Here is a 13,999-nt window from a genome sequence, read left to right on the forward strand (position 1 = left end):
TTGTCAGAGCTGTAAATATCCCAAAAAAAGTGTGTGGCTTCTTTTTGCCATCCATCAATTTTCCAGCCACTTCTAGCCACAATTCAGGGTGGCAGGGGAGCAGGAGCAGGCCTATCCCAGCAAGTAACAGGCATAAGGTAGGGTGACCCTGGGTAACAGACCCCCGGGTGGGACACCAGACCATCACAGGGCACACACAGAGCACAGACACAGACACGCAGACACGCACACCCTCACACCAGGACCAATTAACCTACCAGTATGTCTTTGGACTGTGAGAGAAAACAGGAGTATCTGAAAGAAACCCCCGCAAGCATGGGCAGAGCATACAAACAACACACAAATGGCACCACAGGTCTGGAATTGAACCCCGGGCCCCAGCACTGCAGGGCGCAGCTAGCCGCTGCACCACTGTGCCACCCACTTAATTTCAGATAAAATAATAAGCAAGTACTTTAGTTAAAATCTTCAGATCTATATTAATGAATTAGGGTGATACGATTCACATAGAGCGATATTTATGTTTTAAAAATACTTACTAAAGTCTTGAGCTTAACCATTTAAGAAACATTTTAATATATATATATTTTAATATGCATTCATACATCTGAAATAATAAATCTCCAAACCGTTTTGAATTAAAAAGTAACTTGTAAAATTGTTGAAGACAAATACTTTGCCAAACTGGAGTGTCCTCATTCAGTACTTCATTCTTTATTAGTCAAAGGTTTCTCTCCAAACCTCTCTATCCATGTCTGACGGCTGAGCCAGAAGGAAGTGCTCCATTTTATCATGAAAGATAAGTCTCCCCTTCAGTACAGTATATATTCTGACAGCAATTCTGAACACAGACAATGATTTCCTGTGAATTACAAATTTTCAGCTGATAAGACAGAGGTGACATGTGCATTATCTCCAAACATAATAATGTTGAATAGTTCTCAGTATTGTTTCCTCACTTTTGTGTGTATTTCATAGATTAAACTGATTCCTTAATGTTTTACATAGAACAGCACACTGAATAGTGGAATGCCTTATTTAAACTTTGAATTCCAGCTTCCCTCCAGCTTTTCTTTTCTTCATCTTATCGGAATATAAGATTATCTTCCCTTTTTTTTTGTTAATTTAGAATTGCTTATGATTTTTGCTATACCTGCCGAATCTGAAAAAGCCTGCTGTGTAGTTTTCACAGCTTGGCTCAGGGCTACGAATCCTGCGGCTGCACACGGGAGAAAAGGAGTGACTGAAAGCAGACTCCGCCTCCCACCCACCTTTGAACCAATCGTCTTTTAACACATCGCAGTCAGCAGCCCCCAGCACCAGATGTTAGAGGCTGACTGGAGGACACCACCATGCTTCCGCATGCTATTCTTGCGGGGATACCTGCATCTCAGAGTGGAGAGAGTCCTGGGCAACTATCACCCTACTCTCCTGGGGAATCCGAGTCACAGTCAGCTAGTGACATCTACCATGCTTGAACCCGTGATTATAGAGCATTTGAGGAAAAAGAAAGTCACAGAAGTCTGAATTATTCAAAAGATAAGGATTTATTGTCAATCTATAAACAAAGGTAAACTTGTCTTTTGCAAAAATAACTGGTGAAATTAGAGCATGATTGCAATTGCTTGTCGAAAGTAGTTGTAGTAGCTAATTCTACACATACAGAATTTAAAATAATAATATAATCAATTGTAGCAGAAAAGTTAGGCACAGGAGAGAAACAAAAATGTCCTTATTGTGGGTTCACTTCAATACATCAGTCCGTCCATAATCTACCACAAATGTGCAATTTTAGTACATCTGTGCAAGGATACAGATTCATCTCACGACAGGTCCACACTCCTCATGTGATCACACAGTGCAAGATGAAGGCTGTTATTAACTAGACCTGAGAGCACTTTTTCACTGCTGCTGGTTTACATACAGGTATGTATCGGAATACAGTGGACATTTACCGGCACGAAAGTCTAAATTTGCTTTTGCTAAAAAAAATATCATCAGTAAGCCCGCGTTTAAAGCAAAATCTCCATCTGAAATTAAAAAGTAATTGACCTCCAGACACCTCCAAAGTGAAAGAGAAAGGCATGATCTGTACGTAGCTTTAACTGTCCAGCAAAGAGTGCAGCATATAAACCTTTGCCTAAACGGTTCTGTTAAGAAGTAAAATAAGTGTTTTCTTTCATTAAAACTGATAATTCTGTTTCCATCAATGTGTTTTACCTTTTCCAAAGAGTCTAAAATTCCTCTTCGGTGTACTCATGATAAATCACCTCTGGCCTACAGGTTTCCCCACGAGGGGTTAGTCAACTCTGGTGTTTGAGGCAGGTTAAGGCGGAATTCACTCTGTTGCATGAGAACCATGGCTTGTGGAATATCTGCAAGCTTTTCAAGGAGCAGCAGGGCTGCTGTATGCCACACTGAATGCCACACTGGGGAAAGCTGGGCACGCTGTAAAACTTGGTTAGCTTTTTCAAGGCACTTTTTTCCAGCAGGGTAACATTTTTGGGGAGACTGGAGAGGAGGCCCCCTTTCGCGGACGGCCCATTTCTGACAGACCCCTCTTGGGAGAGGTGCTGGAGGATGTTGAGGTCTTTCAGGACGCTTAGCGGTTCGCTGTTACAGCTCAGGGAACGGGTATTTTTTTTCTGCCCTTGTCCCGCAAGGTGGCTGTAGACCTGGGAGGCCTGCTTGAACTTATTGACTTTCTGAACCTCCACAGGGAAGGTGTCATCGAAAGGGTCTCCCAGTGGCTCTGTCTGTAGACAGCCAGAGTGTTTATCCCCATCTGATTCGCTCACAGGATGTCTCCTTGCTGCTCTAGGTTTCTGGGGCTCGGGCACGGACAACATTTTAGCTAAGACATTTTCCCCGGCGCTACTGCTGGTGTGAGACAGCTGCTCTGCAGTGCCAGAGGAATGGTTCTCTGAACTCCTGAGGAGTATTTGGGCAGCGGTCTGCTGGATGATGCCCCAGTCTCTCAGGATGTCCTCTTTGGTAGTGAACTGGGAAGTCACTGTGAAGCGGATCACAAGGGTCTTACGGATGGCTGCTGGAATGAGGAACATGGTGCCGGATTTTGTCAACGACTTCAAGAGCTCTTCGGTCAGAGCATTTCCTCCCTGCAGAACAAAAAAAGAAAATACTCCACCTAAGAAAAACAGAAGGCTTGACAGGTGGAGAAAAGCCTACAAAGCCTGCAAAAACAGGTTTTCCTAGTTTATTTGTGTTACCAACAATTCACAGATCTTTTGCAATCCGCTGCAGGAAAACAGTGTCATTGACCTGCAAAGGATTAAAGTCTAAATCCCAGTTTATTGCTACTTCAGCATAACCAGAATGTCTTAACCTTTGTCAAGCAACTGCAACAGCAACACTTCCCCCTGCTGGTGAAACATGGTAACAGCAAATAAATTACTAATCCAAACAGCACCAACCTTTCCTGAATGACCCACCTTGGAGGAACTATCTTTCTGAAACTGAAAATTAAGAACAGAATTAAGAATTAAATTGTTCCATATCTACTTTTAATTTTATCCTACATTAAAAGCATATATATGTTCCTAATTTGGGATAATATATTCTGCACAGGAAACATTTTATTTCTTTATCCTTTAATTCTTAGCTGCATGTCTCACTTTCCAGTTTTTTTGCACATCTCTCCTTTGTAGATTTTTGTCAGCCCAATGTAATTAATGGGTAAGATGAGAAGCCGTACCATGCATACCGTACACGTTTCTGTGCTTCACTCATACACACCTTCAAGCAAAACACCACCAGTCCAAGGTGTCTCTGCGCTGGAATTTCAAAATTAGGATCACTCCGAACGAGAGACTCGAAGAGCTTTGCCATCTCCACACCCTGAGAATGAAGGAAATGCACAAGGGAAGTATACAGCTGACAAAGGCAGTGTGTAACACCCATGTGCTTCAGGCGAGGTAGCACTTACGTGACGGACGTGCGCCTGAAGGTTTTTTACTCCGAACGAGCGCATCACAAACCACAGTTTAAGGGAGCGAAATCTTCGGCTGAGTGGGATCTGCCAGTGCTGGAAAATGATACAGGAGAATAAGTCTTGTGTGGGTGACATACTGAGCCTGAGCCTTCCTCTAGGCAATCCGCTTGGCCCCGCAGATGAGCGTTCTCTCCCTTCGAAAAGACCGAGAACAGTACGATAAGGGGGACAGCGTAGAGTCATGGGTACATCTCTGGGATTGTGGGTCATGGGATGGAGGCCCTGCTGCAGATACTGCTGTTGCACCCTGAGGAAGGTACTACACCCCAGTTGCTCCAGTCTCCCCAGTGGTGCGAAATGGCACCAGTACGCTATAAACACAAGAAACCACTTGCTATTTGTTCAGGGAGCCAGGATAAACTCTGGTCCATTAAGCGCTTGTCTTAATAACCTTATCTGCATAAAGGAATCAAAGCAGCTGACCTTCATTATAAGGCATTGCCAAGTTGACTTTGCAGTTTCCTGTAACTTTACAAATACAGTATGTATACGTATTCTGATCCACAGGGAAGAGCTATTGGTCCACCAATAGGACTTACAGCAGCAACCCAGTTTTCCATAGAGGTCCCCCACCCACTAATGAACCAGGCCCAGCCTTCCTTGGCTGATGAGATCCAACAGAATTGGGCTACAAGGTGGTAACATGGCTGTTTTTTTTTGTAGCACCATACATTATGCAACATTCACATTATGTTAATGCTTTATTGTGCCATTTTTCTGTTTAAACAGAGAGATCAAGTAAATAATATAAACAATGAGTACAACAAGGAGTCCAATTGATAAGAGTACAAAAACTCAGAAGTACCATAAAGTCAGTGGCAGCACCAGAGTTTTCATGCCTGAGGTAGACTGGGTTGACACTGAAGGCCTGCTGCAACTTGTACTTATCCTTCACCCTGTAACGACAAACAAAGAGGCCCAGTTAGCGCCTTTCTTCGGGGACGTTCAGTGAAATGTGTCTTTAACAGGAGGAAGCCCCTTACCAAAAAGCAGTGCAGTCGAAATGCACCATCATCCACTTGGAGGGGTTGAAGACGAACGAGTCGGCAAACTCGACGCCTTTGAGGAAGTCCCTGAACTCCGGACAGAAGAAGGACGTCCCAGCGTAAGCCGCGTCTATGTGCAGCCAGAGGCCTTCGCTGGCACCTGAATGAGGAATGAGACAGCCGGTCCTTTTTCATCCATCCGCCTGTTTTCTAACCACTTTATCCAAATCAGGATCACACTGGATGAAAGCCAGTTCATCACAGGGCACACACGCACACAGACACGCACACACTCGCACCAGGGCCAACTTTCCCAGAAGCCAGTTAACCCACCAGTATGTCTTCGGACTGTGGGAGAAAACCAGAGCACCTGGATGAAACCCACAAGAACATGGGGAGAATACACAAACTCCATGCAGCTAGCAACCCAGGGCTTCAGCGCTGCAAGGCAGCAATGCTAACCAGTGTGCCAGCACGCCATTCCTGCTTTTTTCAATGCATCAAAAAGTGTACAGTGCATTCCTTACCAACAAAATACTCCACTCTTTATGTCTATTCTATGCCTATGAGGTATATTCATTTATCAAGCGTGGAACCAGTTTACAAAAAGTAGTGTACTACCTCCTTATCCCCACCGTCTCTGTGGGGAATTTGCCCAGCACTGGGCAAATGAGACCTTGCACTGGCTGAGTGGTTCTCATCAGCACAGGGCTCTGAGGAGCACAGTAAAATACATCATTGCTCCAGTCTAGTACAGCCTTGTGTGGCTTAGACTGTGTACATCACTTATAAAATTGGGCTAATTACATTAATAAACATTCATAAATCAATCCATGGTGGACCCTGTCCAAGAATTTTTACTATTTCCCTAGGGGGCTCTAAAGACGGCCGAAAGGGGCACTTTTGATTCAAGGCTCTTTCCAGGATAAACCCTCCTGAATAGTTCCCTGTTGTCAAATCAGACTGCTTCTGCTGTGCACACTGTTAGTCCCACTGAAGCTCCAGAGCTGGATCAGAGACGGCTGGGAGAGTCAGCACAGGCAGGTTTGTGTTTCAGTTTCTAGAGATGGAAAAAGATGTTGCTCCAGGTGTATTTTTTTTTAAGTTAAATTAAACGGAAGGGAAACACTTCAGTAATAGGTTCAATCTCAGGCACCAGTGGTTTTGACAGGCTCACAGTAATTATAAAGATAAATTTAGCGGAATTGACTTACAAACTGGTCCCAGCTCAGACAAGCGATCGAATGAGCACACTCCAGTCGTGCCCAAAGTTGCACAGACCTGAAAAGCAACACGAAGATAACTATTTCAGGTACATTAATTCTCCGGATTTTTTCCTTCAAACACATACTAAATGCGTTACCAGGTGAGGAAAAATAACAATTAGAAAACAATTTACAAGTATTCAAAATCCTCTTAATTTCTTGAGAGTGAACAGTGAAACACGAACCACAGGACACAAGTGGTACAGTAATTACATGGAAGTGTGTCCGAAACTGATGACAGGAGGCACTTCTTTACACAAGGGGTGGTGGGAGTATGGAACAACCTGGCCAGCAATGATGTTGAAGCTGATGTCCTGGGTTATTTCAAGAAAGTGAAAGAGATCCTTGAATCAAGTAACTACAAGACAGGCCGAATGGCCTCCTCTCGCTTGTAATCTTTCTTATGTTCAGCAATACAAATGACTGAAACTATTGCCGATTTTGCTAATGATTATTATTATTTTGTGAACAGTTTTTAAGTGATGTGATTTCCAGTCCTGGTCCTGGTGACCCACACACCTGCTGGTTTTTGTTCCAGTTGAGCTCTCACTGACCTCACTGACAATCAAACCCTCCATTGAATAATAATAATAATAATAATAATAATAATAATAATAATAATAGTGATGTGAATTGTTTGTTTCCAGCATTTAAACTTGTTGTAGCTTTGCTGTATTCTGTATCCCACACTTGGGACTAGAAACAAAATGCAGGCCCAATGGTCCAATGAAGCACCTTCGCAGATCAAGTATGGCTTCAGTTCTGTCATGAAGTAAAGAAGGCGGGATGGAGTGAGCACCAGCAGGTGTGGGGGTGACCTGCACCGGACCGCAAGCCGCTGACGTAAGAGGACGGGGCACCCCACCAGCACCGGCACGAGGCCTCTCTTCCTGTCCTCTTCGATGGCCGCTCGCAGGGTCTCCCCTCGGAGAGAGAACTGATCGTCCGCGGGCAGGAAGCGGATCTTCACCAGGGAGATCAGGCCAGCCTTCTCCACTGACGAGTGCGCCTTCCGAAAGGAAACACGCCGACGTTATCTCACAGGCAGCAACACCGACCAAACAGCAGCTCCGCGCCAAAAACCCTTTACAGATTGCAGTGCTCGCCTTTCAGTGATGCAGCATTTCGTTTGGTAATGTACTGTTTACATTGTGTGGTGTTGTCTGCTGTACTGTATGTCCCCAGAGATCAGCGCAAATACGAATTTCAATGTGCACGTACTTACGGCAGGAAACTCCGCTACGTCTCTACATTCACTCTAATCTGGAATAAGCTTTTCCTTTATAGCAAATACACATTTTTAAACAAAATATTTCAAACATTCAATATACGATTTTCTAGATTGTTGTGTGATGGAGTTTTGCCAAAACGAAACTCCATCCAGTTTCTAACTGCTTCCAACAATTTTAAAGTTTTCCCAGTGGCCAACCTACCGGTGAAACTTGGTACTCTGAGATGAAACCGAAGCACAAAATGAAATTGAATAAAGTAATTATCAGCGCCAGCAAAAACGACACTTGCTTGGTCTGACGCGTAGGCAATGAGCCGCGAATTCAAAACGGACTCGTCTGCCGCTGGTTCGCTCTCCTTCATCTCCAGGATTTTAGCCTTCCTGGCCGCCAGCAGGGAGATCAGTGTGGACTCGCTGACCGTGCTCTGAAAAAGACGCGGGATTAGAAGTGCGATGCTTCCTCACGGCTCGTACCTGGAGAAAACTCGCTCTCATGCACTTAGGAAATGTGACTAACGAGGTCTTATCCAGGAGTTACAGTCCGCCGGCGTGCGAGAGCCTCGTACCTGCAGGACTCCCCCGCCCCTGCTGTCTGGGTGGTGGTGGAGGAAGTGGTCGGGCAGGCCGAGGGCTTTGGCGAGCCAGTCCAGCACGTTCATCTCCAGCTCGGTGCACGCTGGACTGGAGGCCTGCGCAACGACAGCACAGCGCGGTCACTCCCGCTGCCTACGGATCCTCAACGCCCTGAGCTCACGCTGGGGACCACAGAGCTTGACTTTTGAATTTACTGTTTCGATTACTTAGAAATCGTACTTTCGGATGCGAGATTCTATCAGAACCGTGATTTTATCTCTCTTGAATTCTGCTGAAGTGTATAAAAAGCCACACTGATATCACTGGTAATAATACCTAATGTGTGGTCAATGACCACACATTAACAAACCATTTGTTGTTTGCCGCGTATATTAATTAGCATACTCTATAGTCTAACTCCTGACGTTTCTACGTACATTAATTATACTACATAAACTATATCTGGTCGCTCCGTTCGTATATGAGACAGAATTCAATGTTATTTTTCATTTATAACGGTCCGCAGTGCACGAACACCTCCACACAAATGGGCTACTGAGCAGGTCAAGAACCGAGCCCGAGAAGCCGAGCAGCCGCTCACCCAGGTGAAGCCCAGGCAGTTGATGGCGTCCGCCAGCATGTCGCCGAGAAGGGAGGGCCAGGAGGTGAGAGCGGGGAAGTACGCGTGCATGTGGGGGCTCTGCCAGTGGACCACCTACAACACAGCAAAGCACAGCACCGGGGGGCGCACGTCAGTCCTTTCCACCTCGCACAGCTTCTTCATGAGTTTTCCCGATTTGTATAAAACCGCCATGCGTCGCTTTTCCTTTTCTATAAGGCCACAGATAGGAACAGATAGGATACAGAATTAATGTTTTTATCACTGTCTGAATGACTGCATTGGACAGTTATTTTAATAAAAGGCCGCCCTTACTCTCTCCCGTTGTTCAGACCGTTACAGTCACCTGGATCTGAGCTAGTTCTGCGGAAGACGGCGCTCTTACTATACTGTAACGCAACGGGGGCTTAGGCGGGCGCCCTTGCCGCATTAGGTCGGCCCCGCACCGTCAGGAGCTCGAACCCGGGACTCCCACGTCTCTCTGCAGTGACATAGCCCCGTGAGCCAAAGAGAGATATCTCCACAGCCCAGTAGCTGTAGTCCTGCTATCACAGGGAAGGGCGGTGACATCACCTGTTCTGGTACGCCGGCTCTTACACAGTGCCCGTCGGCCGTAAGCGTTACAATACAGAACGTCTGCTATCGCAGGAACTGTGTAGGCAAGACCCATATCGGCACTGCTGCCCTTCTCGGAAATGAACAGTTTTGGAGCAAGATACTGTAGATTCAACATCGTTTTGAGGGAAAAAATGCATTCTGTAAATAATGTGTAATATATTCTTTAAATACTACTACAATACTACTGACAGCAACTACGTGGAAGTACAAAACAGGTTAGTGAATAAAATGTTAAAAAAATAATTATCATTTTAATTAGCAGCGGAGTCATCACTATTGATAATACTATATACTGTACACCTCGAACACTGGTGAGAATGCCGCATTTTCCTTTCACTCAATATTATTTTTTCGAAACATGCCCTTAAAACAACGTATCACTTAAAATGTTGTGTTATTATTAAAAGGTATTCATTACAAAATGAGAATAAGTTGCTTTTTCAACTAGTTTCGATTCTTAATTTTTTAAGACTGTGTCGTCAATAGTCGAACTACATCAAACGTATTTGATGACTGGAAGTGAAGCTACAATTTAATAATGCTACATTTATTTTTGCTGTTAAACCAGTGATAAACACGTTAAAGCATTTTTTATCGAAAACGCGCAATGGTATCGTTCTTTATAAACTAGCAAACACATGCAAAAGGAAAAGGTTACACATTTTTATTTTTTAGAACTGACTGGACAGAGCATACAAAGAGGTCTCTTTTACATCAATGCCAGCTGCCACAACTTCACCGGACAAATATTTGTGCATAGTAATGGATTTATACCTAGGCTGTGGACAGCTATATCACATGAAAAGATATGATAAAGCTAACATAAATTCATAGGCAACTCTAAATACAATTAGACCTGTTATTTAAGGTGTAATGACTGTAATTAATAAGTCTAAACTTTATTTTATATAGCGCCTTTAAAGGTGGCTTCTCAATCCGCTTAATATCGCAAAGCGCTTAAAGCTAGGTGTGACGCACAATGCGGAGATAGTATGTAAAATGAGCAGAAAAGTGAGTTAATTCAGGTTGGCTGTCGGTGTAATATGCTGAACCGCGAACATGGTTTCCCTTCCTGGTGGGCAGTGTGTCTGCGGGTGTCATTCTAACGCAGCTCTTGAAGGGTTAAACCAGCAGGTGACTGACTGACTTAGCCGGCTCAGGTTCACAACTTCTGTCCCGTTCATCCGCCTCAGACACACTGTCACTCTGACACGAAGACTGGACACCTTCTCGAGAAATCAACAGACTTTTCCACTCAAGGTATACCTGTCGGCGTCAAACCACCGGTAAACTTGAAAGTAACAGTAACTGAAAGGTTTAAAGGAATAGTGACGAGTAAAGTAAAGCAAATTCCGCATGCCTACATCATCATACGACACCCACAGAAGTTGGTATAACTTAATTTTGCCCTGTGCAAAAACAAACCTGATCACCGCTGAAGACACAGCAAGCGAGACCGGAATGCTCATAGCTTACCGGGATGGTCTCCGGCTCCCCCGCGACCCCACACTGGATAAAGCCGTTAGAAAATATATGGGTTATGTCCATAAAGTTACTTATGCATAGTGTGAAAAGGGTTAATAATACCTTGTTCAAAAATTCCTGTAAGAGTGAATTAGTACATCACATTTTAACGTTCAACATTTCGTCTTGTCAGTTACTGAGTTGCACCACAGAAAACGCAGGTGTAGCAAGCCTATCAGACCGGATGCTTTAGTATTAGGCCTGCTTAACAATAATAATAATAATAAACTTTATTTTATATAGCGCCTTTAAAGGTGGCTTCTCAAAGCGCTTTACAGGATGACAATAACAATAAATAAGAAGACTACAACAATAAATAAGAAAATTTCACAAGACAGGACACAATTAAAATTACAACAATACAACAATAACAATAGAGGAGACCGTGGAAGATGGTATTAAGAAGAGCAGAGGGGTGAAGAATGGAACCAGTTAAGTAAAGGCTTTTCTGAAAAGGAGGGTTTTGAGTCTGGATTTGAAGGAGTTTAGAGAAGGTGACTCTCTGATATCCTTGGGGGCAGAGTTCCAGAGCTTGGGGGCATAGCAGGAGAAGGCCCTGTCGCCCATACAATGTAGACGGGCTTGGGGGACAGTAAGGAGGGCAGAATTTGAAGAGCGGAGGTTGCGAGGTGGGGAGTAGGGCGATAAAAGTTCAGACAGGTATTGAGGTGCCAAGCCATGTAAAGCCTTGTAGGTGAGCATGAGGATTTTAAAGTCTACGCGGAATTTGACCGGAAGCCAGTGCAAGGACTCCAGGATAGGTTACCCAAGGTTACCCAAGTCCTCAAGAAGAAGTAAACGGGGAAACATACCCCTGGCATGATTATTTTCTCGACGTCGCTGAAAATGTTTTCCCAGGTTTCGGGTTCCATCGGGGCGGTGTCGGGTAGGAGCCTGCGCATATACCCTGGCTGCACGTCCGGATTCACCCGCCTGTCTCTGATGTTGGTCAGGTAGGCAGAGATGTAATCAATCAGCTCTTTACCTGCAGCGCGGGGGACATCGGAGGTGATCAGCCGACAGTTGTTTTAGAAAATAATGCAGTGTAATGCTTAAGCAAAGTATCACACGTTTACTGCTAAAAAGAAAACATTTTTCATGAGTGTCGTTATATTTTTAAAATAATTAGAAAAACGAACATCTACATTCAATGTATCAATAAGTGGATACCTGCGAAAAAAACTGGATTCAGAGTAATGATACTTATTTTAATTTATATATACCAACGTTGTGAACAGTGCAGTTAACTGCAGTTAAACAAGGCAAGGTTCTGGTATAAAACCGAATGAAAAGACGTTCAGATCAGAAACTAGACGTGCCCAGCACTAACCTCTCCTGTTGTACTCTTCGGACTGCATCCTCGGCGCTCAAGTAAGAAGTCACAAACGCAAGTGAGCTCTCGATGTAACACGTCTGTTTGGCTGTTGTTTTATAGGCAGCGAGGAGTTTTTATACTCGCAATCAGCGGCGGAACACGTCCTCTTTTGTAATTATGACGTCTGATCTCAAAAGAGTACACAACAGACAAAAAATGCCCCCCCCCCCCCGCCATCCTCAGGCCGTCAATAAAATAGGAGCACACACAACTAATGGAAGACATTAAACTAGGCTTACCTCAATGGAAAAACTGAAAAGTATAAACACTATTGTTGTTGTTGGTGGTGCTATTTTGAAACTGCACATATTTCTTCACAGATTACGTCCTAGAACGTTTCATAGCAATAAATAATATTCCAGAGATGGGCGATCGCGGCAGGGAAAGGGGCTCTTTGGAAGTAGCAAAAAGATTGTGTTTAACCTTTAAAATGAGAATGGGGATTTACAGAATGGATCAACTACGAATGTAAATTTACACACCCCGACGTTCAATCAAGAAAAATCATTACTATACCAGTGCTGATTATACATTTTCTACGGCACTGGATAACATTTTATGGGATAAAGTTGATACAGTACAAATCAAAGCAATTCATTACCATGAATAGATTAAGAGACATAAACCATAACCATAGTTACCTGAAACCAGATAACGAAACGCCCACCGTTTCATTATACCCTGGCTTGTGGCAAAAACAAACAAGGAAGAGATCCTGAACATCTCATTAAAAGATAGGGTTTTAGCAGCCCAATTTTAGAAGCCACGGAACGGAGGTTTACTTTGACCTGGACTGAACAGCGTATGAATGAGTGATATTTACTCAGCCGCCTGATCGAAGCCCAGCATGGGAAAACCCGCACATGGCAGTATCTTCCACAGGCGTGACGAAGGCTTTTTATGCAATATTTTTGTGCATTACTCTGAGCAAGGCATTATGGCTTTTCTGCAACAGGTGTTCTTTGTGTGTTACTGTGCTCCCTTTGCAAAAGCAAATGAAATTCACAATCAGAAAAAGAAGCGAAAAGATACTTTTCGTCGGTTTATTGAATGCTACAGTGAACTCCGGAAGTATTGGCACCCCTTGATAAATATAAAGAAAAAAATAAGTATAAAACAATACGTTCATTAAGATATATATTGCCAACATAAGGAATTTATTATCCTGAATTAATGATTCAATCGAATCAACCAAGATAAAAAAACAATATTATTTTCCCCCAAATAAACAATTATTGGCACCCCTGTTTGTAGTACTCATTGACAGGGATCCTAGCCCATTCCTCCATGCAGAACCTTTCCAGATCCTTGAGGTTTGTAGGTGTGCACTAATGGACAGCCCTCGTCAGCTCAGACCACAGGTTTTCAATAGGATTCACGTCAGGGGACTGAGATGGCCATGGCCAAAAAGTGTGTTTTGGATCCTTGTCACATTGAAAGATCCATCTTCGGCCAAGACGCAGCCTCCCGGCAGAAGCAACCAGGTTTTTGGCCAAACCGGCCTGGTTCTTTTGAGAACTCATGATGCCACTGATCTTAACGAGGGCCCCAGGACCACTGGCAGCAAAGCAGCCCCAGCCCACCATATTGAACAGTAGGTATGAGGCTCTATTCGGAATACTGTATGCGTTCCTCTTCTTACGCCAAACATACCAGTGATGACTATGGACAAAAAGTTCAATTTTGGTCTCATCTGGCCACAGCACCCGCTCCCAGTCAAAGGGCCAATAGCATTTGGCAAAGGACAAGATGGGCTTGCATCCTCTTCCTGGCAAATTAACCACCACTCCAGTGGT

At 44.0% G+C, this 13,999-nt stretch overlaps 1 protein-coding gene across 3 annotated transcripts; it reads right to left on the reverse strand.

Annotated features, from left to right (window-relative positions):
• Positions 1-1,524: 1,524 nt before the first annotated feature.
• hdc (histidine decarboxylase) lies at positions 1,525-12,307 on the reverse strand. 3 transcript variants are annotated; one of them, XM_069190474.1, is made up of 13 exons: positions 12,159-12,307; positions 11,641-11,813; positions 8,669-8,782; positions 8,061-8,183; positions 7,785-7,919; positions 7,129-7,272; positions 6,213-6,279; positions 4,996-5,158; positions 4,818-4,908; positions 3,947-4,045; positions 3,757-3,858; positions 3,435-3,476; positions 1,525-3,119 (listed from the first exon to the last, which is right to left on the reverse strand). In XM_069190474.1, exons 1-13 carry the CDS (start codon positions 12,184-12,186, stop codon positions 2,304-2,306), a joined length of 2,097 nt encoding a protein of 698 aa, XP_069046575.1. In that variant the 5' UTR covers positions 12,187-12,307; the 3' UTR covers positions 1,525-2,303. The 3 variants fall into 3 exon arrangements, with proteins under 3 accessions (XP_069046575.1, XP_069046576.1, XP_069046577.1); XM_069190475.1 differs by having other exon boundaries at positions 3,453-3,476; positions 12,159-12,306; XM_069190476.1 differs by lacking the exon at positions 3,435-3,476 and having other exon boundaries at positions 12,159-12,304.
• Positions 12,308-13,999: the final 1,692 nt, after the last annotated feature.

Source organism: Lepisosteus oculatus, chromosome 5 (assembly GCF_040954835.1).
Source record: "Lepisosteus oculatus isolate fLepOcu1 chromosome 5, fLepOcu1.hap2, whole genome shotgun sequence".
Lineage (NCBI taxonomy): Eukaryota > Metazoa > Chordata > Actinopteri > Semionotiformes > Lepisosteidae > Lepisosteus > Lepisosteus oculatus.

Bases quoted from the DNA above. Each gene is read 5' to 3' on its own strand.
- hdc (XM_069190474.1), bottom strand. From the start codon at position 12,186: ATGCAGTCCGAAGAGTACAACAGGAGAG. The intron at 7,920-8,060 runs GTACGAGGCTCT...CGTCTTTTTCAG, and splicing joins GGGGCGGGGGAGTCCTGCAG to AGCACGGTCAGCGAGTCCAC. The intron at 4,909-4,995 runs GTAAGGGGCTTC...TTGTCGTTACAG, and splicing joins TTCGACTGCACTGCTTTTTG to GGTGAAGGATAAGTACAAGT.